Raw genomic sequence first — 24,761 nt, 5'->3', positions numbered from 1 at the left:
CGGATCTGAACCCAGCCAGCCAGGCATATTAGTATATACCGGAGATGGCTGGAAGCAACGGGAAGTTTAGCTCCGCATGCCGGAAGCCGACCGGATCCCTTGGTCGACGTGCTTCCTTCTGCTCTGACCTGGCCTGCGTTCATCACATCCAACCCGGATTGCCTGGATGGGCAAGTGGTCTGGTTATCCGTGGAATGCCAATTGCCTCAAACCCACTCATTGGCCATACCACGATCGCGGGGAAAGTCGCGGATGGCAAGGAAATTATCTATAAAACGTTGAACACTGAATCATGCATTATACCACAACTCCAGACGTCAAGCGGACACGATGCCGGTGTCTCATTGAGTCCAGGCGGTCAGAAATGCATGTTCCAACGACTTCTTGACCTCAGATCTCTAGAGATATCAAGTTCGGACCCGAAAAGCGGACCGCTGTCTCCATGGCTTGGGATGCCAGATTCCCCAAGCCCCAGTGGCATCAAGTGGCTTCAAGAAGCCTCCATCATCGTCTTCGGGCTGGATCGGGGTCAATTACCCCGCGGCCCAACAGTTTGCATTAATACGTGTATCTTATAACCCTGCCGGGGCCCTAGGGGTGTTGCCGCGCTCATCTGCATATCACTTCAAGGTAAGCAGCCGCGACGGGCTGTATCGGGAGCATCCACCACCGGTTATCACCAATCAATGGATGGCACCCCTTGCATGGTAAATCATGTTGTCCTACCCAGGAAATGCTCGTATTTAGTCTGCCTGTCTGCTGATGAACGTGTGCCGCACGCTTTGTTCATGTTACGTTCCCTTGCGGATGGTGTCTTGCTTGCAGCTTGGACTTGGAACCCCGACTCCATTCGACGCTTGCTGTGAAGAGCGACCAAATCCCTGACATTGACGATCATGGCCGTGAGTGAATGTGCTGAAGAGACAAGCTCCATCATGCTGATGTGAGTACGCTAAAAACCTGCATGGCATGACCCGAGCGAACCCCGGCCGTTCCTCCTCCACCGTGGAGCTAGCGCAGACCGAGCAGCGGCAAGGGAACAGGTTGTGTACACCGCTATAGTGATGGCCTGGGCCCCGGGGAGGGATCGCCATCCCGTTGCGAATTAGCTAATCATGTGGTGTACGGCATGTATAACCACCACCATCCTTCGCGCCGCTGACAGCACCCCTTCCAACGGCAGCATGGGCGGGAAGCAAACAAGCATCGCGGCGGCGCCTGGCCCCCATCGTTCGAGATGAAATCATAGCCCCCGCCAGCCGGGTGCCACTTACTATACTCCAAACCCAGCAGCGCCCCGTCTACCGTCCTGCCGGCCTGCTTCAGGTGGGTTGTTCCCTCTCTCCAGGCTTGGTGGTTCCATGGTACGCTGGGCCTGCAGCTGCGGCCGGGCTGCAGGTGCTGCTGGGCATAGGCAGTGAGGAGGAACCAAGCCAAGTCCCAGAGTGGTGTGTGAGTGTGTGAGTGTGTGTGTGTGTACCAGAGACCTGGGTCCAGGTCCAGCCTGCTGCTGCCAACCAACTCTTTAACGCACACAGCCGCGCTTCGCCGCGCGGGTAAAATTTAAGGCATACAGGATTAGAGTGTCTGCCTGCCCTACCTGACACCCCCATGGTCTGCCCACCCGCAGGCGATGACGAACTTGCCCATGTAGGATTCTATAGCATGCATACATACGCATGCACCCAGCAACAGTACACGCATAGTCTCTCTCAAATTAGACCAAAGGACGATGGCTGAGTTGTTATCCCCGATCTCCAAGAAAGAAGCGAGATGCCGGATCTAAGCCCCCCCTGTGTGTGTATACTGTTACACAGTGAGCGGGCCCAGCCTTCTCGAGTCTAAAAGTAGATGTGTAGATAAGCTCGTCAGAATCCTAACTGTGATTTCTGTTCCTCCCGTTTGCTGCCGCACACCTGCGCGGAAGTTAGTCAGATCCAACTGAGAAAGAGCCTGCCGCCATCATCTTGTTTGGCATTTGGTAGACCAGAAATGGTCTTAGCGTGTGACGAGAACGCCAGTTGCCAGCCTTGGGAGAGTGAGGCTGGCTTGATGGTTGAGATGTGTGCATGTCTACTCTCGAATCCCTCCCTGTCTTCACCTTCATCTGCGTCGGGACCGGGAAGAGGCGAGTGTGGACTGGCAAGCCCCGAGCCGAGCGATACCCAAGGTGAGAAGGGTTGGATCAATCCCTCTGACGGCTGTGCCCGAGCCGTACCTCATCACCATTATAGAAACCGCGTACTGATGCCGAGGAAGCCGATATTGGTGTTCCAGTTATACATGAAGGAGGAGCCCGCACCCAACGCCCAGCGACGCGACCGGGGAATGAACATCCCTCTTGGCGATGATGGGGGCATACATATTTGGCGCGCTGCTTTCATTCCAACAAGCCTGACTGGCATATAACACACAAGCGTGGATGGATGGACGGATGCCGTTATTGGTGGTATAAACGGATAGCCGACTTGCTTCCCATCCCAACCAACATACATACTCTCACCCACAATCTGCGCATGCATGATTTCGGTGTAGGTTGCAGGCAAGCAACTCGCTACGCACCCTGTTCTTCTGCGCGCACGGGAATGAACAGCGGTGCACCCGCGGAATTTCAAGATGGGCTCATGTGGAAACCCCCAAAGCTATGCCGTCATCATCATGAGCGTGCTGCTCGACGACTTCCAGCAAGGGAGACGATATGTCAACAATCCCCAAAGGAAAAAGAAACGACTGTTGCCAAGTCCCATGCCCAAAGCATATGTTCGCCCATATACCCCAATTCGGCCAACCCATCGCTCAACCGTAACCCCACACACCTACTTCCCGAATAGGGTTGCGAGGGAGGTGTGAAGGGGTGTGAAGGGAAAGTTTAGGTTCTGTCATCACAACCACCACACCACACCCCCTGGCCTGGCACGCACCCACACACAAACACGCACATACACATCCGATTCCGCAGGCGAAGATGCTAACGAAATACAGGCCCCTTGTCAGCAGTGGTGATCATTCATTTCGGATTCCTGGCTATCTCCGAATGGCATTCGTCGAGGTCGCGTATAAGAAACTCTTCACATCTTCACATCATCACATCACAGCTGACCGAACCCCTACCTATTTCTACTACTACTACTACCGGCCAGCCAATCTACTATACCCCCGGCCATGTGATATGATAATACCCCAACTCGAACTGATATATAACAACAACAGCAATCTTACCAACTGCAACCAGTTGCTCCGGGTGAGTGAACCGCAGTATTATTGAACCTTGACGAGCCGACTGAATTCCTTGTATAGGAATGTGCCAGTCGAGATGGAATGGAACCGCAATATGGCCCGGCGCTGCGGCGGCCCCCCCTTTCTCTCTCGTCATTCCTCCCGTTTGCGTTGCAATCTCTTGTCTGTCGCTGTTCGTAGAATCCGGGCCCAACTGGCTGGCTAAAAAGCAAAACATTGATTCGCGGAATGCTACAATAACGTGTGGCATTTGGAGAAGGAGGGCACCAGGTAGACGTGAAAAAGATGGTGCTTTCATTAAACATACACACCCTCACCCTGTCACTTAGATTATTTACACTCGCATTTCAATACTTCCGATATGCCAGGTACCACTTTATTTGGGTTGTCAATCAGAAACCTTCCTCTCGCCCTTCTCTCCGGGACACTTACACAGGTGTGGTGGTGTATCGCATCCAATGAAAACGGCAACAGGTCTCTTCGTGATGCCATTTGTCGAACGAAGAGTGACGCGTACCCATAAGGTTTCCCCGTGTTCGCGTACCAATTCACACATTCTTACACACACACAAGTCTCTAGCGAGGAAAGGCAAAGTCTTTTTTTCAGGATATTGAAGCGAATCAAATAATAGGGTATGTGTAATGAGAGCTAGCTATTACAAAAAAGTGATGCACACAAAAAGTAAAGTAGGTTGGTGGTGGTCGCCGCGTTCTCTTGCCACATAATCCTGTTGCTGCCTGCCTGCCTGTCTTGCTTTTTGCTCGCCGACCAGTCGACTGTGTGTATCCTCGATCAGTCATAACCTAAATCAGACACCGGAGTGAATGGCCTAAGGTGGCGTTGTGATTGGCTGGGCGGCGTCAACCCCCCATCTTGCGACACAAGATCCGTGGCTGAGACAGCGCAATGTGACTCAACGTTTCCTCCGCACCTAACCATAATCCCCAAAGCCATCCGAAACTCTGTGTGGAATGACCTGATAGGTGTAAAATAAGACCAAAAGTGCCTGCTGGCGCGCGCCATCTACGCCGCCCCTTTCGAAGAAGAAATAGTGAGGAAAGGTTGATGATGATGAAAGTGTCTGCTTCTGTGGTGGTGGCAAAGAGCTACCACCCACTGCGCAGTCTCATCTTTCTATGGCAAAGACCCGGGGGAAACCCGGTGTTTGCCGGTGCATGTCTACCTCCCGCCCAATGCTGTGCCGGCTGCGTGGGCAGCAAGTATGCATGTATGTACGCCGTTGTAAAAAGTTCAAAAGGGGGTATCGCTGATGGGTATCATGGATGGGTATCATAAGATGCTCGTAAAAATATCTAGTACCAGTATTAGTTGCATGCTCGGTGAGGTAGTAGGTATAGTGTAAGAGGCGTAAAAAAAAACTCACCATTCGTAAGATGTCGTGACCAAAGGAAAAAAGGTGGAGGAGCCATGCTCACTCCGCCGCCTCGCGGATCGAGGTCATGTTGCTGGACTTCTTGGAGGGGTGGCTGGTGTTGCTGTTGCTGCGGCGGGGCTTTTGCTGCTGCGCGGCGAGGCGGCGGCGCTCCTTCTCGAGCTTGACGAAGCGCAGGGCGTCGCGCTGCATCTGGGCGCGCTTGCGCTGCTCCTCGAGGCGCTGCTCCTGGAGCTCCTCCTCGGTCGGCTGCTGCGCGGCGTAGACGCTGCCGTGGTGGCTCCCGGAGGAGCTGGCTACGCTGTGGGTGTCGTCGTTCTCCGAGTCCTGCCAGAACAGGTCGTCGTCCGACAGGTACGACGTCGCGCGCTCGTAGACAGGGCGGCTGCTGGAGCCCAGCGAGGAACCCTGCGGCCACGAGGGAAGGCGCAGTTGGGCTGGTAGGCAGAGGAGCGCGAGGAGGCGCTCGAGTATGGGATGTCGAGGGGTTGCGTGTAAGGGCTCATGGAGCCGGACGATCCAAAGGAGTTCCACATTTTCGTAGGTAGTGTTGTTGTGAAATGCGTTGAATGTAGTTCAGATGTTGCGAACTGCGATGCGACAAGTTGATCTTGTTGCGGTTCTCCTAATCGTGGCGGGCGCGTTGTGGTTGATATACGCGGGTTGTTGGGGACTTCACGTGTAAGCGTGTAAGTGACGTACGTTGGTTGGGTTGTTGGCCGTCCGTTGTATGCGGCAGATTGGTGTGGGTGTGGTGGATAGCGGGATCTCGTGGTATAGGTGACAATACAACCAATGTGACCGTGGCTGCTTCAAGTTGGGATCAGTTGCTGGAGGGGCCGGTAAAACAATCGGCGATGGGGGTCTTTTAAAATAAAACCTGTTTGGTGTGTGTGCGGAATAAGTTGAACAACAACAACAGGAACGAGAATTCCAAGGGTAGCGATGGATGAGGCACGAAGCCAGAATTATATAACACCGAAAACGACCGAAAGGGAGACCAGGGCACGCCAGGCAGGTATGTACCGAGGGTGTGTACTAGGCATGAATCATCCAGGCTACGCCTCCCCGACTCACGATTTTGGCTCTCCCCCACGTAGTCTTGAAGCTGGAAGCCTATCCTGAAAGTACATACTGGGCGCATCAGCCAGGAGTAGCGGTAAGCACAAGGTAATGCACGTTATTGGGACGCTGTACTCCTCGGGAACAGACCGCCTCGCCGCGGGCTGGCGGGGGCACAGAGCGCACAGCTATGATAGGTGTGGGTGGTGGTGGTGGCATGTACCTTGGTGGTGGCATGGGGCTAACTTGGAATGTGTGTGTGTCTTCCCAGTTGAATCCTGACTGTTGGATGCCCGTAAAGCCCGTAGTCAGATCTCACCGACACCACGGTTGCGAAAGAGTCAGCCTTCCGAGCCAATCACAGCCGGCCCTGAGTCGTCGGTTGTTCTTTTCCCCTCCCCCGTTTCCTTCCTTTTTCACCCTCGGGCCTTCTTCCGACAACTAACACACACAGCACACACACACACACACTTGTCTCCATCAGCCCGCCCGCGGTTCCATTCTGCCGCGCGCTCTCCCCAAGCAAAAAGGTCTCAAAACTAAGGAACCACACGCACTTTGCTACATGTGAGAGGTACAGCCGACGAGACGGCGCCATTTGCGGTTACGGCTCGGTTACTTGACTCCTGCCCTTTTTCGTCATCGTCGTATTGCTGAATTGATGGGACCGTCTGCTTTTCCGTGGCTCGTCATCCCTCGTGGAAAGGGCCCGAGGGGACCTGCGTATCAGCTACACCCTCGAGTCATTCAGATAAATTCGATTCGGGATTGGGGGTTGTCAGAAAACGGGAGGTTGAATAATCCTATTGTCGTATTATGATGTGTAAAAATAGACGGTTTGCTTTTTTTCGTTTGACCGCCGCCCCCTTGGGGATCAATGGGATTTGCTTACCCCCATCATTTCCAAGCCAGCCAAAAGGCCCAAATAAGCAAACCCCAGGAAAAGCCACCATCTGGGATTTAGAGTGCCGTTCGCATTTGATTACCCTTCGCATAACGACGTCAGACATGCCATTCCCCGACCGGGCTGACACACTCACACAGATGCGAAGCTCGCTCTCCAGGGAATTAATAATACTTTTCCCCGTTGGCTGCGGCGATTCTCCGAATTCATGTTGGTTTGACCGCAATTCCTGAATCAACGACGCACACAACGCCGCACATACACACTTACACACCAGCGCACATAACACAGGCTCACCAAGAGCCAATACATTTGCGACCATACCTGCTAATGTAGACCGCTTGGTCCGCCAACAGCTCGCGACAAACCGGGCATGCGCGGCCTTCGTTGGCCCAACTGGGTCCGTTTCGCGACCCTCACCCGCGCCTCTCTACTTTCCTCCTATTCAATACGGTTAGACGTTGGCCAGCGTCCCGCGTCCAGCTCCGCCATCAGCTTTAACGAGACGCCTTTGTTGCCCCCTCCGTCAGTCCCGACGACCCCGACCATATCCAACCAGTTATCTGGAAATGTATCTATCTGGGGAATGTAACGATGCCCAAAGCCTGAGTCATCTTCTGCACCGCCCGTATCGCATCGCAGCGTATTGTATCGTATCGCTTGTGCCGCCGTAATCTTTTGTCCTCGTTATCTGGCCAGCTAGCCACGTTGATTTGGCCGACTGCCTATTCTTGCTGACCACAGGGCAGGATGATGTGCATCAGCAAGGCTAACGTAAGTCTCTCCGTGCAACCCTTCATAAGATTGCTGTTGCCTCGCTCTATCTCGCTCTACCTTACTCTCCGTCTCTGCCCCGTCCTGTTCGTTTATCAGCTTCCCAAGATGGTGGATTTGGTCCGAGGAGACATGCATGGTAGATTGATAGTAATCCGACGGCGTCTTTGTGTCCGACAAGGACAAGAGCTCCGGAGATCAGTCTAATTGTAGGGTTGGTTGGACACCAAGAGGATCGACCTCCCTATTTTGGGATCGGTTCGGCAAAAATAGGGTCTGGGCTGTTCGGTTACTATCCTCGTACAATGGGGTATTTTCACTAATTCCAGTTAGTAGCAGCCAACCCTTCTACCAAGCCGGCGGTATTGCACCGACCGTCGCAAAGAAGACCGATTTAATCAATGGGACACATTCTAGAAGCATGCTTAGGCATGCCAGCCCTACCCATCGCAAAGAACAGAAATACCATATTCGATAGAATTCGGGGTGTGTGTGACAAGCACGTATACGCTTGACCGCCTCCCTAGATTTGACACATGAAATTGATCACCGCGGGGATGCAGGCGGTACAATCTGCAAGAAAGATCGTCTTCCTTGTGCGGTTGGCGGGCAACTCCCGAGCCAATCCACCGTGCGGGACACGCTATCGGTGGTAAAGGAAAGTCCATTCGAAAAAGCCCATCAATTCCTTGCGAGCTTGCCAACCCCTCAGCGAAGTTGGACCCTTGCCCCACCACGATACTCCATATTTTGTCCGAAATCCAGATTCGTCTACTGCCTACCAGTCCTGACGGGGACTATGACGGAGTCTAGAAGGACGACTAGAAGAGAGCTAGAAGGAGGCTAGAAACGCTGGCATGACTCGTCTCCTCCTCAGGAAGTTTGCCGAGCTTGACGAGCTCGTCACTCGTCGTCGCCTGCAGGACCCCGGAGGCAAATGGCCGTTTCTAACATCACTGACGGGTTCATCCTGACTCTCCCTGCTCTCTTTGCTGAAACCACGTAAGAACAGTAGCATAGGTTTCGATTCGAGATGGAGGGGGCGGTACAGGAATAAGGAGCAGGTGACAATTGCCATGTCCCGCCGTGTTTGATGAGTCGGTCGATCCGATCCGGAAGCCGTTGACTCGACAGCCCCAGACTCTCTTATCTTGACATGTGCTTAGGTACGCACGTAAAAAAACGCCCTGTCCAACAGTTAGTGAGTTAGGAGCAGTGACCAGCGCGGGGTCGCGAAACCTGGGGGAAACGTGGCTGCAAGAGCGTTCGGGCTGTCCGTGCAGACGGGAGCACCAGAGCACCAAAATGCCTCCTGCCTCATCACATATCTACGGTTTTGTTTGTTCATCGACGACTCGGTTCGTATTCTCGTACGCGATAACGATGAGTCGCCTACTCAAACAAGACCATCTGCAGCGGCATCAGTCCGAAGCAGGGCAAAGCAAACTTGAAACCGAGCGATACCATCCAAGCAAGGACCCAGCAAGGAAAGAAACAAGCAGTACGCAGCCCTATGACCTCATTCGCAATTGACATGGTTTGTCCCCTACGATACTCGAGATGTGACAAATCTACAACCCTCAACTCCTTATCATTGACATATCATAATCGCTGGACCATCTCATTTCCCGCGGCAATCGCGCCGTCATGTCCGCCTTCTAGGGTACGCAAACCCAAACGATGCGTCTCGGAAAGGTACAGTATCATAAACCGAATCGTTTCCATCATACCTCGTTCTCGCTACTGAAAGAATAGACGGCGACCTACGTCAGGGGTTCCCGTCGGCTGCCAGAACAACAAGCGAGGAGGAAGCTCCTCGCGCCAGCTTCTCATCACGCTGATCTCGGACTACTGCGGAAAACATGGATCTTTTTCGCAGAGCGGGCGCGCAATGTGATGCTGGACTGACAATCATTTCCGACCGACTCCGTTGCCAGTCCCTAATCTCACGACATCTTCCGAGCAATAGATTAGTGAGATTTGCGCCATCGGAACAGGACAACGAATTTACAATGCATCCCACCTCACAATGTCCTCCCAGAATGTATATTCCTGCCCACCACCAGATGGTAATGGGGGTCTTGTTCAACCCTCCCACACTCGCAAAGGCCATGGGGGCTTGGGGGCGCACCATCAAACAAGCTCACAGTATCCCTAACCAGTGTTTGAAAGGCACATTGCATTTTACAGTCGTTGATCATTTTCGTGGGGGGCTGCGACAACCCCGCGCCGCCGACGTCGATCAACTTGATACTACCCCGTCGTAGCTAAGTGATCCGTAACCCCGACACCAACACCCTCTATCTCCTGATCACAAGATGGCGGAGTTGGTCTCGGGAAAACGGTCTCATGCCATGCCATGTCCCCATACATAGCTCCGGCTCCTGTGATCCAGAATACTAAACGATTTCTCCTTGACACAACACGACACAAGCCAGCTGGGCCAAGCAGATCATTCAAAGGCTCCACGTGATAACACACGAGAATCACCATCCCAGCCGGGGTAGTTGCCGGGATGTACCGGGTTGCGGACTTTCGCTGCAAGATACCAATATATCGATAGTAATGAAGGGAAAGTGCGGTGTCGCATTCATATTGTGCGCTTTGGGTCCCTATTGACAACGACACGTCTCGTTGCGCAACATTGCCGTCGACTTCAGCAAAGATCAATACAGTCACAGCAAGCACGGTCGGAGATCGCATTCTTTTACAAATTGCTGGTACAAGTCTGCCGTATTTGTGAAGGGTCCCTGCATTGCTGCTTACTGCACCTCGAAAATCTTGTCACGATCTGATAAGGCACTTACGTTCTGGACCGTCGCATTCATTTCCCTTCATCTCCCACCTAACTTTACTTTACGTTACTCTGTTTTCTTCTCCTTTTCCTTCTCCCCAGTGTTACTATCCCGAAACTAGGAGAATTGTGACGAGCCACTCGCATACTCCTTCTCCAAACCAGAACCCAAGAATGTCAAGCTGACATCGTCACATTGATACGAACAATTGTGAGTTATGGCTTCCGACTACGTCCGGGTCATGTCCGTGTCGTCTTCATTGGGTATTATCGCGGCCCAATACACGACGATTTGCACATTTGTGCAGGGTTACCAGATCCCTGCAGAGAAAAGGCCGAGTTGATTCGCTATACACCCCGGTCTCGTCACATCGAATAGCACGTAACTGGTCCGTAGAGCAGCAGCACATCGACTGCAAAGATGTGGCACACACCCTCTTCGACGTTATTAACTGCGGAGAAACCTGCACGGAATAGCACCCGCACGAAGCATGGAACCTCTTGAAACTGTGGTCACAGGTCCGTGTCAACAAGCGATCTTTGTTCATTTCTGATTGAGTCTCCTCTCCTGCGCATAACAGAACGAATAATCAATGTCAGCAAGGTGACAAGAAGCAATCAGGGGGCTGACTCTTATCACTCGATGTGATAGCCCATACATTCCCCATGTGGCTCATCTAAGCAGGCGCGGCCGCTCGCCACGGGCAGACAGCACATATAGGGAAGGGAAAACACGATCTATCATCTTTTTCTAATTGTATATCTTATAAGCCAATCGGAAAACCCATCACGACCACTTGCTCCTATGTCGGAGTCTTCCCCGGCCTATCCCTTAGGAAAGGAGCTGAGAGTTAGCGGCTCATACACTTTTACCCGAGCTGTGATTAGACTACAAACAGCCATGCCTACCTAGCCTGCAGCCCATTGTTGTCTGCCCTACGTGACTTGGCAAGAAGAAGCAAACACACTTACACACAAACATAGGTACTAAGCAGGCGTAGTTTCCTTTTAAGGAAGGGCGTTCGGCCCCCTTATATCATTCATTACGGGCCCTATAGCATCTGCTGAGTGAGTGGCTGCTTTTTGTTTCCTCGGCACCGAAAGAGACGTCGTCGTGTTTTCTCCCTGCCCCATCACATACACAAACAATCTGGCTCGCGCGAACTGCTACAGGTGACGAGATGTCAACTGATTACTATATTTCATGCGCACACCGTATGTCGGCCAGTAGCAAGAATGCCGACGTGTGATGTGAGCGCCAAACGCATCGATGGCATTACAATGGCATGGCCTAAAAACGCCGACCGAAACCACTGCACGCTGCTTGTCCTTATCTTACAGCTTGCTACTGCTACCGCCTGCTACCTACATCATGAAGCATTTGGCGGCCCTGAAAGGGCCAATCCCTACATACCTGTATTATTACTGTCGGTATTCCACTATAAGTGACGGGGGAGACCCGAAATCCGGCCCTAGCGTCGTCTTGCAGACCGGCCGCTGAAGAAAAGCAACACACCTATCGCCCATCTACCCTTACCCCTTACCGCTTTTACCATACATACCACCTCGGCGGCAGGCATTAGATAAGGGGTAACGATGCACGTCCTGACTGACTGTGACTGTGCAAGCATCATGGCACCCCGTTGACGTGCAATCTACGTTGTCAAACCGCGTTTTCCTGGTTCTAGATCGCCACCGACGTGGAAGGGAATCCCGTCTTCTGTTTCCGGGATGGTCTTCCGCTTGGCTTGCCCCCCTGGCGCTCCCGCTGCCGCTCGCTGATTGATACCCAAGCTCTCTCCCAATTGGCACATCATTCGACCTAGCTTTGGATTGGGACGAGATAAGATATGTATGTAGGTATGCACGAGCGAGCAATTGGGATATCCTATTCGTGGGACTGGCTATTGTCCTGTATATAGGGAAAATGGTATTGATAGCGAAAGGTGTGTTGTCACCGGTGTGCAGGTAAGCCAAGGGCCCGAGAGGGAGAAAAGGCAATGCAAGACACATATACGCAGAGACAGACGGCATGCAATTGTTCAATAATCAAAACACCCGAGTGGATTCTTCTCGGTACTTTCTGTAGGTCTACCTTCCCCATCGTCGACCGGAAGAAAGCCCCGAGACGGGGAGTCGGGGCAGTGGGGGAGTTGCACACGGGTAATAAGTAAGCTACTGCGGCCAGTTGAGATTGTCTCACCGGCGACTTTCAGTTTTGGGCACTTTTCTGCAAGCACTGTAAATCCTGTTTTGGCTAGATGCGGACATGAAAGCGTATCAATCAGATCTTTGCGGGCACTTGAGGTTGGAATTGTGGCGGTGTAGGTATCGATGTATCTCGCAGTGTCTTGTCTCCTCCAGGTCTCTCCGTGTCTCCGTTGCCAATCATGTTCCACCAGCCGCCATGGTGGAAGGAAAAGAAATTATTTAGGTGATGAGTAAGCACTTTCATGAAAGCGATGTCTCTTTTGGCTGGCAGACTCTCGTGATAGTGAATTAGTAGAATTACTGTGCCATTGAGTCTGTGTGAAAGAACGTGTTCCCCGCTAGGTCGAGTATCCAATTACAAAAATTGGACTATGTCTACTTGATACGCGTCTGCTTCGGATCTGTACTGCCTGAACTCTTAACTAGGAAGAGGGCAGTAGACTTTTATACCCCTATCCTCTGGCCTCTGAAAGGGTTTGCAGTGGTATCGGTGTCGGTTCTGGCTGTGCATTCTGCTGATGCCGCTGACTCTCTAAGTCCTGCTGCCTCCTGAAATCCTGCGTTCTCTGCGAGTGCTCCCGGGCTGCTCGCCACGGGCGGTACCAGTGAATGTAGCCCAGGTAGAGCACGTTGCAGAGGGCCAGGCCTATGATGGCGAGCCAGATCAATACGAAGACGAGGCTGTACCCGTCCGCGGTCGTGGAAGGGGGTTGTCGATCTGGGCTTGGGATTGGTAAGTGCTGGCCATTATATGAGATTCAAGTAGATACATTCCCGTTTACTTGGGTTATGGTGTTTATGGCTTCCTGATTGATTGATATGTAGATATGTGGCAATGGTTAGAACAGAGATCACCGGCCATAAGAGTAGGGAGGTATTTATATGGATTGCACTTTGAGGAACAATCGAAGCTGCTCATGTTAGCATTGATCGTACTTGATGCGGGATGATTTCCCCTGACTTGATGACTGTGTTGTACTCCGCGATGGCCATGACGAAGCGAAAAGTCATTGAGTCCACAAGTCGGCATTGATATCAAATGTTAGTTGACCTAACCAATCTTCTTCCGTCCTCTGGTCGAAACACAGGCTGGAACCCCTGTAAATGAAGTCCGCTGCAATGTAATCGAGTTGGCAGACTCGAGGTTTTCCCGGTCTACCTGGTGTTGACCTGGTCCGCCTCATGCACTCCATCCGATGCCTTGATGATAGTCAGTGTCCCTATTGGCGAAGAGGAAGTGCACGACCTAAGCGCCACTGAAAATATTTGAGGATCGATGGTTCCGTGGGCTCAAAGACTTCTTCACCAAGGTGGTGGCGTTGGATATGACTGCGCAGGCTGGCCTTCTGTCCTGCCTTTGAAGACGATAATGGTCAATGGCCTATTGCTTCTCCCTGGCTCCTATATATAGCCGTGACTGAATAGTATGACAAAGCAGACAAGGCTAAGTAAGGCGAACTTCCCACCCCTATTCCCTGCCAACCCCACAAGATGACACGCATAATACCGGGGATCCCCACGTGTAGGAAGCGTTGACTACGAGCGAGACGGGGCGGGAAATCCCACTCCCTATCCGCCGCACGCAAGACGGTGATTCACCTTGTTTTCCGAGATCACCGTCGCACGAGGAGCATCCAATAAGTGCTGCCTGTCTCTGATGCTGATGTTACAAATCTGTTTCCAGACGTTAACAAACTACACCCAAGGTCGCCTATGAATGGCGTCAGCATGTTCGTGCTAGGAAAAGGAGGGTCTCATATCGAACCTCATAAAGTGAATCTGAAGAACATATCGAAACTTACGATGTGTTCGCACCGGCTGTCGCTCAGATTTAGCCTTGGTGATGTCTCACCTTGATTCCAGAGTCCGAGGAGAGACAGATGAAGAGAGAGGCGCATTATATACCAGAACGAGGATATACACAACATTAACAAAAAGGCTAAATGTATCTGAGTGGAAATTGTAGTTTCGGGTTTTTCAATAGGCCCTGATTTGTGGCGCAACTTTAATTCCCCCGTGATGTGTTTCCTTAAGGGTCTAGATAATTATGTTGTGTTATTTGTCTGTCGGAGACGCTCTCTGCAAGCCCTTCTCCTATTCAAATCAGCATGAATAGAATAATGGCCACGGTAAGCTGGCGCTGAGGTGTTGTGCGCCTGTGCGCCGTACATCGTAATAATAAAAGGAGAAAGAGACTGTTGAGTGCCTGTGCACACCCCAGGTCTTACAGCCACAGCCAGGCACAGCGGCAACCCCAGGATTAGGAACACAAACCCAAGAAGTGAGTTTGGCTAGATAACTTGGCAAAATGTTTCGTTTCAACTGGGTGAATTACCGGCGGGCGTGGACACTCCTGGGCTGAATGAAGCCCGGCCATTGTCGAGGTGGCTAGCGGCCACAGGGACAACAACGGCGTGGTGGCGCATCTGAGACCCTGGGGGCGGACCCTGATTTTCATCTGCTGGTGGCTCTGTCGGTTCGGTCCAGAACGTGAAGAATTTGGTTGAACGGTGATTGGAACTGCCACTAGTTGTCGAAGCGCAGAGAGGTTTGTGGGCGCCAGAAACCTAGCTAGGCACGTAGGTATTTTGAGAATGGGTGGGAGTCCATCAGCCGGATAGCATGGCAATTGGTGTCATGGGACGTACGAAACATCGTGATGCTGGGTTGGCGAAAACGAAAGGACGAGGAATCTATTAAAAGGAAATCAATATCTCCACGACTTATGGCTGATATCATGACTCGCGTGTCGCAACGTGACCTCCTGAAAGCGTCAGCAGAATACAGTCCTGGGGGGGCTGTACATTGCCCACGAACACCAAAATGCCATGTCTCATTGGATAGAACTTTGACAATTCCATGTAGGACTACGCCCGCACCAGAAACGAAATCTCGCAGCGGGCGCCTCCAGCTTTCGCCGTTGTGCGCTTGGCTGCTAGACCAAGCCAAGGGGGTGACGGCTGGGTCAGCTTATACCCTTAAACAAATCTCCGCCATTATTCGAGGGGTTCTACACGACGGGCAGACCAAACGGTAGGCTGGCCTTGAGCTTGAGATCCTGATGGCCGGGACCCTGTGGCTTTTCCACCTTGGGGCCTCGCCTAGAGCTTAGGCGCGGACGATACGCGCCCTCAGGCCTTGGGCGCTCAGGTGGTCTATAGGGGGGGCACTGACGAAAATAAACAACTGTAGCTTCGAAATTCGTACGTCGAATCTTTTCGCTTTGACAGCAGGCTTCACCAGCTCACACACTGTCTTGCGGAATGCCTGTTGATCTCATTACTCGACCTCCAGTGCGTGACCCACTGGCGGCGGTGGGAGGACTTGGTAAGCCCTTTCACCTTGCTAGCGAGTAAGCAGTAAACGGGAATGGTGGCACTGTTTGGAAGATCAGGAGAGCAGAAACCTGCTGTTAGTGCTGACGATGCTGCTGGAGATGGGGGATATAAGGAAAGCAACCTTCCCGCTGAATCGTGTCTTTCCTTCTACTCCCCATCAGCATCTTCACCTTCACACTCCTTTCTTCAACAATCTCTAATACTCTCCTTTCTGAAACATACCCACTTGAGATAATACAAACCATGCTCCCCAAAGTCTTCGGCATCCTGGCCGCGGCCAGCATTGCGGCTGCTGTCCCGGCCTCCATCACCACCGACTCTGGTAGTGATTCCACTTCCACCTCGGTCACTCACACCTCAACTGCGACCAGTGACATTGCCGCCGCTGCCGCGACTGCTAAGACCGAGTCTCCCACTTCGAATGTCAAGGGCGCCGCCTTCGACCGCATCTTGCAGATCTACCTCGAGACAACTGCTTACGAGAATGCCACGGCTGACCGTGAGTAGCATCTCCTCCCCACTCCCCCTAACATATCACAAGGCTAACAGACGACCGCAGCCAACTGCCAGGCTCTCATCAAGCAGGGCATCCTGTTGACTGAGGAATTCGGAGTCGGCGCCCCCAGTCAGCCGAACTACATCGCCCCCGCCAGTGGCGACAACTTCGGACTCAACAGCGACAGCTTCATCCTGGTGAACAAGAATGTCTCGACCATCGTCGACCTCCTCGAGGACAAGGGCATCAGCTGGGGTGACTACAACGAGGGTCTCCCCTACACCGGCTTCGACGGCTTCGCCTACGACAACCCGGTCGAGGGCGACTACGTCCGCAAGCACAACCTCCTGGCTCGCTTCAACTCGGTCATGGACGACCCGGACCGCGCCGCCAAGATCAAGAACTTCACCCTCTTCTACGAGGACCTCGACAACAAGCGCATCCCGCAGTGGGGCTTCGTCACCCCCAACCTGTACAACAACGGCCACGACACCAACATCACCGTCTCCTGCAACTGGACCCGCAGCTTCGTCGAGCCGCTGCTGGCCAACCCCTACTTCAACGACAACACCGTCATCTACATCACCTGGCAGGCCAACGGCCAGAACCCCATCGCCCGCAACCACGTCGCCGGCATCCTCCTGGGTTCCGCCATCCCCAAGGAGCTGGTCGGCACCACCGACGACGCCTACCACAACCACTACAGTGAGCTGTCCTCGGTCGAGGCCAACTGGAACCTGCACACGCTCGGCCGCTGGGACGTCGGCGCCAACGTCTGGAAGTTCGTGGCCGCCAAGACGGGCGACGTGATCCGCAGCTGGAACGAGCGCATCGCCGGCGACCTGTTCGAGAACTACTACTGGAACCAGTCGTACGGCGGCGTCTTCAGCAGCGCGGTCGAGGGCCTCCACGTCTATGTCGCGCCCAACACCAGACTGGTGCGCCACGGCCGCACCGTCCTGCCCTCCATCGTCAAGCTCTGGGCCCGCTACTGCGGCAAGCTGCCCGACTACTACCGCGACATCATCGAGCTCCCCGATGCCCTCCACCCCCCAAGGGCTTCGAGGTCCCCATCGGCCTGAACCCCCCCATGCCCATCGAGACCCCCCATCACCATCTACCCCGTCTCGGCCCGCTCCGACGTCAACGTCGAGGCCACCGAGTAAGAGATGAAGCGCGCGTCCGTGGACCCCCACCCCTTATCCAATCCTGATTCCTGAAAATGAGATCGTGAGAGGCGAGGGTGAGCGAGCAGGCAGAAAACACTGCCTGGCGAATTGGCTAGGCTTGGAGGATTTGCAGAGAGAGAATCGAGGACTTCAATGTTCCTTGATGGCGGAAACCAGTGAAATCTGGAGGAGGAGCGGATAAGTACAAGGGGGGAAATGGATGGATGGATGTTGTATGATCTGATGATTTTTTGGTCTTCTCTTCTTCCGCTGGGGTGTCTACCATGATACACGCCGCAGCTGTTTCTTCTTACCTTCGCTCAGACCATATTCCTAATTACCAGATACCAGAATTTCCTCTACTTACCATAACACTTTGGATTGATTGAATCCTCTTGCCTTGGTCCAGACACGCTGCTTCTGTTTGTGACGGTGATGAATCTCAACGCATCAGATATGCTATCCAAAAGTGTATCCCCCTCAGCTAAGAAGTGATTGCGGGGAAACCATACATCCGTCCGTACAGGGGATCTTTGTCAGCAAATCACTTAAGCAATAGTGAAGCTCGTAGGGAAACATTGCCTGTCGATGGCACTGTGAAGCAGATCTGGGATCGGTGGCCATTGGGCGTGTGCAGATGGCGGGGTGTTGGTTGGTTGTGTTTGAGCGCAACTTCTGGGCAGCTGACCATTCCCCATCTCCCTTCCACTTTCACGCAGCTTCTATCTTCGCGATGGCTACAAGCAATCCCACTAGATTGTTTCCAGCTAGAGCTGGCTATAAGGTATTTTGCCGCACCTTCGCTCACAGCCCTCGCAGCACAATGAGGCAACCGCCTTCACTTGCCATTTTAGACGACTATCTTCACACGTCAGCCCAGCATTTCGCCCGCATCCCATCAACACAATTGGATATCACAACCTTTCACGATACAATTGTACCCAACAGCGAAAGCGATTTTTGCGCATCTGGTCGAGCGGCTCAAGCCCTTTGATCTCATATCTACGGTGCGTGAGCGAACCTCCTTCCCAGGTTCGTTGCTGCGGCAGTTGCCCAACCTGAAATTCCTCCTCGCTACTGGCACTCAATTTGAAACTTTTGATCTTGCTACTGCCAAGGACCTCGGTATCACTGTGGCTGCCGCGCCCGGTCTCGGTCGCACTGACGATATTTTGCAACCACGACGCCCTGATATCAAAAAGGAGGCGCCCATCCCACTACTCAGCACACATGGGCACTCATCCTGGCGCTGGCTCGGAACATTGCCAGCGACGATGCCTTTCTCAAATCCGGCCAGGGCTGGCAAAGCGGGCTCGCAACGGGGCTCACTGGACTCACACTAGGCGTGGTAGGACTCGGTCGTCTGGGCGCTGCCGTGGCGCGCATCGCCCACTTGGCTTGGGGCATGAAAGTCGTTTGCTGGAGCGAGAACCTTACGCAGGAAAAAGCTGATCGCGCCGCCAGGGACGCTGGACTGTCTCTGGGCGACGGAGACGCAAACGTCTTTCGGGCGGTGAGTAAGGACGAGCTCTTTCGTAGCGCGGATGTGATCAGTCTCCACTACGTCCTGAGCGATCGTTCAAGGGGCCTGGTAGCTGCTCGGGAACTGGAGCTCATGAAGAATTCGGCTTTGCTGGTCAATACTTCGCGCGGGCCGCTAATCGATCAACAAGCGCTCCTCGACGCGCTGGAGTGTGGGCGTATCCGAGGAGCCGCCCTCGACGTGTACGATATTGAGCCCTTGCCGGTGACAAGCCCGTGGAGGAGACTCGACTATTGGGGCCGTGATGGTCGGTCCATGCTTGTCACAACTCCCCCATATGGGCTACGTCGACGAAGGCCTGATGAATGCTTGGTACGCCGAGACGGCAGAGAATGTAGAGCGCTGGCTCTCTGGAAGGGACATATTGCATCGCCTGGCTTGATACATGCAAGACAGAAACATCTCTTGGTACTATTCTATCTTATTGATTCTGCCTCTGTATTCCTGCCATTTCAACACTTAGTTTCTGCTGATGCCGCCGCCGCCCCCTTTTTCCTTTTTCGTTCTGCAAGTCGAACGCGCCGCTCCTCCCTCCAACGAGGCCCATACCGGGTGACTACATACAGCATGGGGCTCAAGACAGCGCTGAGCAGTCCGACAAAGGTATACGCCCAGCCCACGCCCATCGCGTGAATCATGGGCTCAATCACGGCGGACCCCCAGCCGCCATCAGGCAGCGCGTTAGGTTGTTGGCCGCGGACGCGGTGGAGGGGGACTCGGGATACAGGTCGACCAGGAGAAGGTTCATGCTATTATACACGGCTGTGAGGAACAGGGCCATAAGGAAGGTCAGCACGAGCACGACGGCCAAGTGCGCCTGGGTCTGGGCAGCCCAACCGAAACCCACTGTGGCCAGTGAGCCTAGGAATATGGGCGGCCACATGAGGTCAAGGCGCGCCCGCTCAATGGGGAACCGCGCCAGGTCGTCGCCACGCTTTTTGTCGACAGTGAAGCCGTGCGCCAGCGCTGTCCGCGCATAGTTCCAGTCCTGCAGACGTCCGTTGGCGACAATGGATAGGGCGGCTCCGACGCCGAAGGGGCTGTGGTTTTGGAGGCTCCGACGTTAGGGAACTCCCATTTTCAATAGTATTGAGTTTGGAGATAGAAGAGAGGTCTTTGTTTGGACTTACACGTAACACAGCCCGATTTGCAACGTGTCAAGGTTGTAGACATTCTTCAAGAGATTGGCCAAGTTAGCCGTGACTGTGTACCACGACGCATAGATGATGGCGTTATATAGAAGGATAACAGCACAATCCTTCTCTATGATGATGAACAGCGATTTCATGGGGTTTGGAAAACGCAACCTCGGCTTGGGTAGTCCCGCTGCCAGCGACATCTCCTCGGAGCCGTTTCCCACAACCTTACGCCTGGCATGCTTTTGAAGCAAAGACTTGTTCCACCACGCCCTGGGCGCAACGGAGCCGTTTCCTACAACTTTGCGTGCCGTCTCGGGCACCGCCACGGCGTACACGGCAAGGTAAACACCTCCGGCTATCAACAGGAACCAGAAGATGGAGCGCCAGCCTAGGTACTGTGACAGGACGCCTCCTAGGATCGGTCCGACGGCCGGCCCGAGCATGATGCCGCTCTGCGCGGCGCCCATGTACTTGCCCCGCTCGGCCGATGTCGATATGTCTGAGATGACGCCGCTGTTAAGAGCATACAAACCGCCGGACCCCGTGCTCTGTAGGCACCGCAGCACTAGTAGCGCCGGGTACGACGACTGGAGGGCGAGGCCAATGTTGGCCCCGGCGTAAACCAGGAAGGAGAGCAGGTAGGCCGGCCGCCGCCCCCGCCATGTCGGCCAGGTCGCCGTATAGGGAGGGGGCGAACCCCTGGAAGATGAGGAAGACGGTCACGGTCAGGTTCATCAAGCTCGTTGAGACGCCTAGGTACGATGCCAGATCCGGAATGGAGGGCAGATACGTGTTGGCTGATAGAGGGGAGAAGAACCCGCCCAGGCCGGCCATGAAGACTATGAAGTTCTTCTGCCGCCTGCTGAAGATGGTGTAGGACGGTTGCGGCGGCGGGTCTGGTGATGTCACTGGTGTGTTGCTCGGTGGCTCTGGGGCATGCGACATCTCCCTGTCCTGGCTTTCCCCGGGGTTGGCCGATGAGTTCATGGCCGTTCCTGTCATCTCGTACGTATACTGTGACTAAGGCGAGTAATGGTGTGGTGTAAGGAGTTAGATTATTGTAATTGTGTTATTTGTCATTCATTCTCTTGGATGTATAGGAGACCGTACGACACCACTCACACAACGTCAATAAATACGCCGCCTCTACACGAAGACCGACTTGTCGGTCGTATCGGCTGATCCTTCGGTCTCCGATCCTTGGCAAGTAAGTCCACCTCCTTCCGTTTCTTTCCTTCCTATTCAGACTGACAGTCCGGAGTAAACGTGGGGGTTCACATTTCCCGCAATTTCTTGCCTGTAAGCAGGTGCTTATTGAGCCCTCGTGATGCCGCTTATGTAGGCTAATGGATAACATCGCCAGCTTGCATGTACTCCTCGTAAGGGTAGCCTGCCCGCCTGGCCACTAGTGTTCCCACGATAGCAATAACAGTATACCACGGTGGTCATTCTGGCGATGCCGTTCGTGATCAAGCTTACATATATAACGCTGGGCCAAGGCGGCTAAAGAGTGACAACGGGAACTTCCGCAAGTCTTGTTCTGGCGTGTTGCATGAGATCGGCAGGTCTGGGGCCATTTCAAGTAATAGGGCAAAAATACTATACTTGGACAACGACATATTTCAAGGCACGTAAGCGAAGCTTCCCGTTCCGACTGTTCCGGAGCCCGGATGGCGGCATCTGGCAAGACTTCTGGACTAGTTAGATACTATAACTTTTGTGACGCAGTCAGCAATGGCGGGCGCCTATAGAATGCTACCCTCGGGTTCCAATCACACCTTCGTCGTCAGCATAGCCACTAGGCGACTGCCGGCTTACAGCGTGCCAAACGCGTTAAGCTTAAAACGTTGCTTAAACGAACTACCAGCGTCCTATACGACAGTTGATGCCTGAGAAATGATTGGCTCAGGGAACTATGTTGCTGCTAGGGGGTGAAATCACCCGACACGCAATAAAGTCCTAGTTGCTGCATGCCATGAAGCAATCGTAATATGTCATATATGCAACATTATCAGTGACTTTCTGTCATCACACTTGACCTTCCGCTATTGGAAATAATGAGTCTTGCATCTTATCGCAGAGAAAGGGCCAGGGTCTCCTGATGCCTCAACCTATGTTGAGCCTGAAAGCGGCAGTCTTGCCTCATGTGCTGAATGTAGAAGCGTAATTTATACATGATTCCCAGTCCCGCTCGAAGGCCCATTGATTCTCTAGTAGCCACGCGGATAAGAAGACTCTTTTGGTCTGTATACCTAGCTATATTCCAAGTAACTCACAGACTTCGAAATTAGACCTGTTCCTCCTTTGACCATGTCCTCCATGATCCCTCGCCCATCTCTTCGAGCCCTCCATCTGGCAGGACACTCGCGTCTTCCAGGACAACCCGGACAACTGGCCGGTACCATAGCCAGACACTACAGCGCGGCCCCTGCTCCCGTCGAAACCTGCGAGCGCAACCAACCCTTCCAGCACGTCCCCGGGAAGACGCCGGCCAAGACCAAGGGCCTGATCCGATTCCTGGGGCCCACCAAAGACGGGCAGCCGGCGTTCCTCAACTTCAAGAAGGGTCTGGAGCACCAGACCAACTTCGGCCCGAGCCTGGAGCGCGTCGTGGACATCACCGACCTGCGCCACTTCGAGCCCCGGACCTCCCTGGACGTCGAGGGCGTCGAGTGGGTGCACGCGCCTTCGACCTTGTCCGAAGACAAGCTCGTCAACCTGGACAAGGAGGCGGTGGAGAGCTACGTGCGCGGGCCATACTTTGAAGAGTGTGCCGCGCTGGTCCAGGAGAGGACCAAAGCGTCCAAAGTAGTAGCGTACAACTACCGCCACCGGCGGATCGAGGCGGTAGGTTCATCTATACCTTATGTTGTTTAACCTATCCCCTGCTTCTTACCTCTTGTGATGCTCACCACTGACATTCTGAACTCCTCTTCGAGCACCATAACAGAACACCAACCTGCTAGACCCGTACACCTTCTCCAGCAAGCCGCTGCCCAACTTCCACATGGACAACGACGCCGAGACGGCCGAGGTGAACCTGCGGCGGGTGCTGGGCGACGAGGAGGCGGCGCGGTGGCTGGGCTCGGGCCGGCGCTGGGGCATCGTCAACGTGTGGCGGCCCGTGGGCGACGTGGTGCGGCAGTGGCCGCTCGCGCTCGTCGACTCGCGCACCGTCGTCGCGGGGCGCGACACCCAGCCCATCCACACCCTGCACAACTACAAGACGCACTTCACGGCGCTGCGGCCCCAGGACCACTTCGCCTTCTACTACGTCAGCAACCTCGCCCCCGACGAGGCCCTGCTCTTCGTCGACTACGACTCCGCCAGGGCACGGGACCAGAACGAGAGACCCGGGAGGGAGGAAGGTAGTGGCGAAGGCGAGGAGGGGACCGTCGTCGGGATGGCGCACGGCGCTTTCGAGGACCTCAATGCGCCTGAGAGGTTTCCCCGGAGGCGCTCGGTTGAGGTCAGGTGCTTGGTGCTGTATTAGAGATAGCAGCTCGTCCTGCTCATTGCCTCTTAGGTGGCATCCCCGTATGCGATCATTTCTACTTTAATCTCAAATTTAAATGAGATACATCGGTACCTATCGATTGCTGTGAAAAGTCCGCGAAGCTCTTTGAACGTGCCCGATCCAAGAATGTGTATGTGAGAAGGTGTGATGAGCGTCGAATTAAATTGGATTCCTTGGCCCTGAGGGGTTGGAGATTTGGCTGCTTATAACTGTTCGGACTTTAATTACAGCGAGCCCAGCCATCTGGTTACACCAGGGCGTTAAGAGCACCGGTGTCTCCGATCTGATCTGTCTCTGCCAAAGAGGTCTTTTGATATCATTAGCTTACCTGGAATAATGAAGCAACCGGCTACTCGGCGTACATTTGGGTTGCAGCTGGACGATGGTCTAGATCGGCCATGGAAGTTGGCTGGGCTGGACTCGACTCGACGGCGTCACGAACCACACTTTCATCAACGTGGAACGCAGAATCCCCACCACTTCTGCTTGCGCATCGTCCTGATATGCCAAGAAACCGGAAAAGTTGAACTTTGTTCTGCCTCGTCTGCTTCTAACCCGGAGCTTCTCGGCTCAGGCATGCCGGGCTAGGTCCGTGTCAAGGTGGGTTTACATCCGCTTAGTTCGTCACAGATTCGGGCCTACATTCAAGTTGGCACACCTTTCATCATTGCCCATTTTACATCACTTGCGTATGTATATCCTTTCTATGCTCGAATCTTTCCAGTCAAGCAGTCATGTAATATTGACGTCATATCGATACAAGCATCCAGCCCCAGCGAGGTAATACAGCAACATATTGAAGCTTCAAGAAAGGGAAAATTAGGAGCAGCAACAGCAGCCAGGAACAGCCTCAACCGCGCCAGGTGTGCTAGACTGCGTCAGCTCAAGCATCATTACAGTGAACCCGACACTCCCGGCCGCCCGGTCAAGGTAGCCAAACACCTGCATTCGAAAGAGCTTGATATGTGGAACCATTGAACGGACCAAACTAGCATACAAGTCTCGATATATTCAATGACGTAGTTATTGGGCCATGGTGTTTTTTAACGTTGGCTCTTTGCTTGTTGTTCCTTCTTATAGATATGGCAGCCATGCCCAGACTTTTTGTTATAGTTCTACATATTTCCAACATAGACATCCCTCCTGCCCAAGTAAAGTTAGTCTAGTAGACCTAGAACCACTT

At 53.6% G+C, this 24,761-nt stretch overlaps 5 protein-coding genes across 5 annotated transcripts; 3 read left to right on the top strand and 2 right to left on the bottom strand.

Moving 5' to 3' along the window:
* Positions 1 to 4,670: 4,670 nt before the first annotated feature.
* Positions 4,671 to 5,167, bottom strand: PG998_008876 (uncharacterized protein; the record flags this gene model as incomplete). Its single annotated transcript, XM_066875692.1, has 2 exons — positions 4,671 to 5,000; positions 5,039 to 5,167. 2 exons carry the CDS (start codon positions 5,165 to 5,167, stop codon positions 4,671 to 4,673), a joined length of 459 nt encoding a protein of 152 aa, XP_066727848.1.
* A 10,790-nt stretch (positions 5,168 to 15,957) lies between these two features.
* Positions 15,958 to 17,292, top strand: PG998_008875 (phosphoesterase-domain-containing protein; the record flags this gene model as incomplete). Its single annotated transcript, XM_066875691.1, has 2 exons — positions 15,958 to 16,213; positions 16,274 to 17,292. 2 exons carry the CDS (start codon positions 15,958 to 15,960, stop codon positions 17,290 to 17,292), a joined length of 1,275 nt encoding a protein of 424 aa, XP_066727847.1.
* An 820-nt stretch (positions 17,293 to 18,112) lies between these two features.
* On the top strand, positions 18,113 to 19,555 carry PG998_008874 (uncharacterized protein; the record flags this gene model as incomplete). Its single annotated transcript, XM_066875690.1, has 3 exons — positions 18,113 to 18,163; positions 18,234 to 18,528; positions 18,582 to 19,555. The coding sequence occupies 3 exons, from the start codon at positions 18,113 to 18,115 to the stop codon at positions 19,553 to 19,555; spliced, it is 1,320 nt and encodes a 439-aa protein (XP_066727846.1).
* A 13-nt stretch (positions 19,556 to 19,568) lies between these two features.
* Positions 19,569 to 21,048, bottom strand: PG998_008873 (MFS general substrate transporter; the record flags this gene model as incomplete). The annotated part of the gene is made up of 3 exons (XM_066875689.1): positions 19,569 to 19,962; positions 20,053 to 20,626; positions 20,685 to 21,048. The coding sequence occupies 3 exons, from the start codon at positions 21,046 to 21,048 to the stop codon at positions 19,569 to 19,571; spliced, it is 1,332 nt and encodes a 443-aa protein (XP_066727845.1).
* A 1,332-nt stretch (positions 21,049 to 22,380) lies between these two features.
* Positions 22,381 to 23,554, top strand: PG998_008872 (uncharacterized protein; the record flags this gene model as incomplete). The annotated part of the gene is made up of 2 exons (XM_066875688.1): positions 22,381 to 22,908; positions 23,012 to 23,554. The coding sequence occupies 2 exons, from the start codon at positions 22,381 to 22,383 to the stop codon at positions 23,552 to 23,554; spliced, it is 1,071 nt and encodes a 356-aa protein (XP_066727844.1).
* Positions 23,555 to 24,761: the final 1,207 nt, after the last annotated feature.

Source organism: Apiospora kogelbergensis (assembly GCF_038363985.1).
Source record: "Apiospora kogelbergensis strain CBS 113332 chromosome Unknown utg000006l_segment0_segment0, whole genome shotgun sequence".
Taxonomy (NCBI): domain Eukaryota; kingdom Fungi; phylum Ascomycota; class Sordariomycetes; order Amphisphaeriales; family Apiosporaceae; genus Apiospora; species Apiospora kogelbergensis.
Note: the sequence above shows the minus strand (reverse complement) of the source record. Positions and strands in the feature narration are given on the sequence as shown.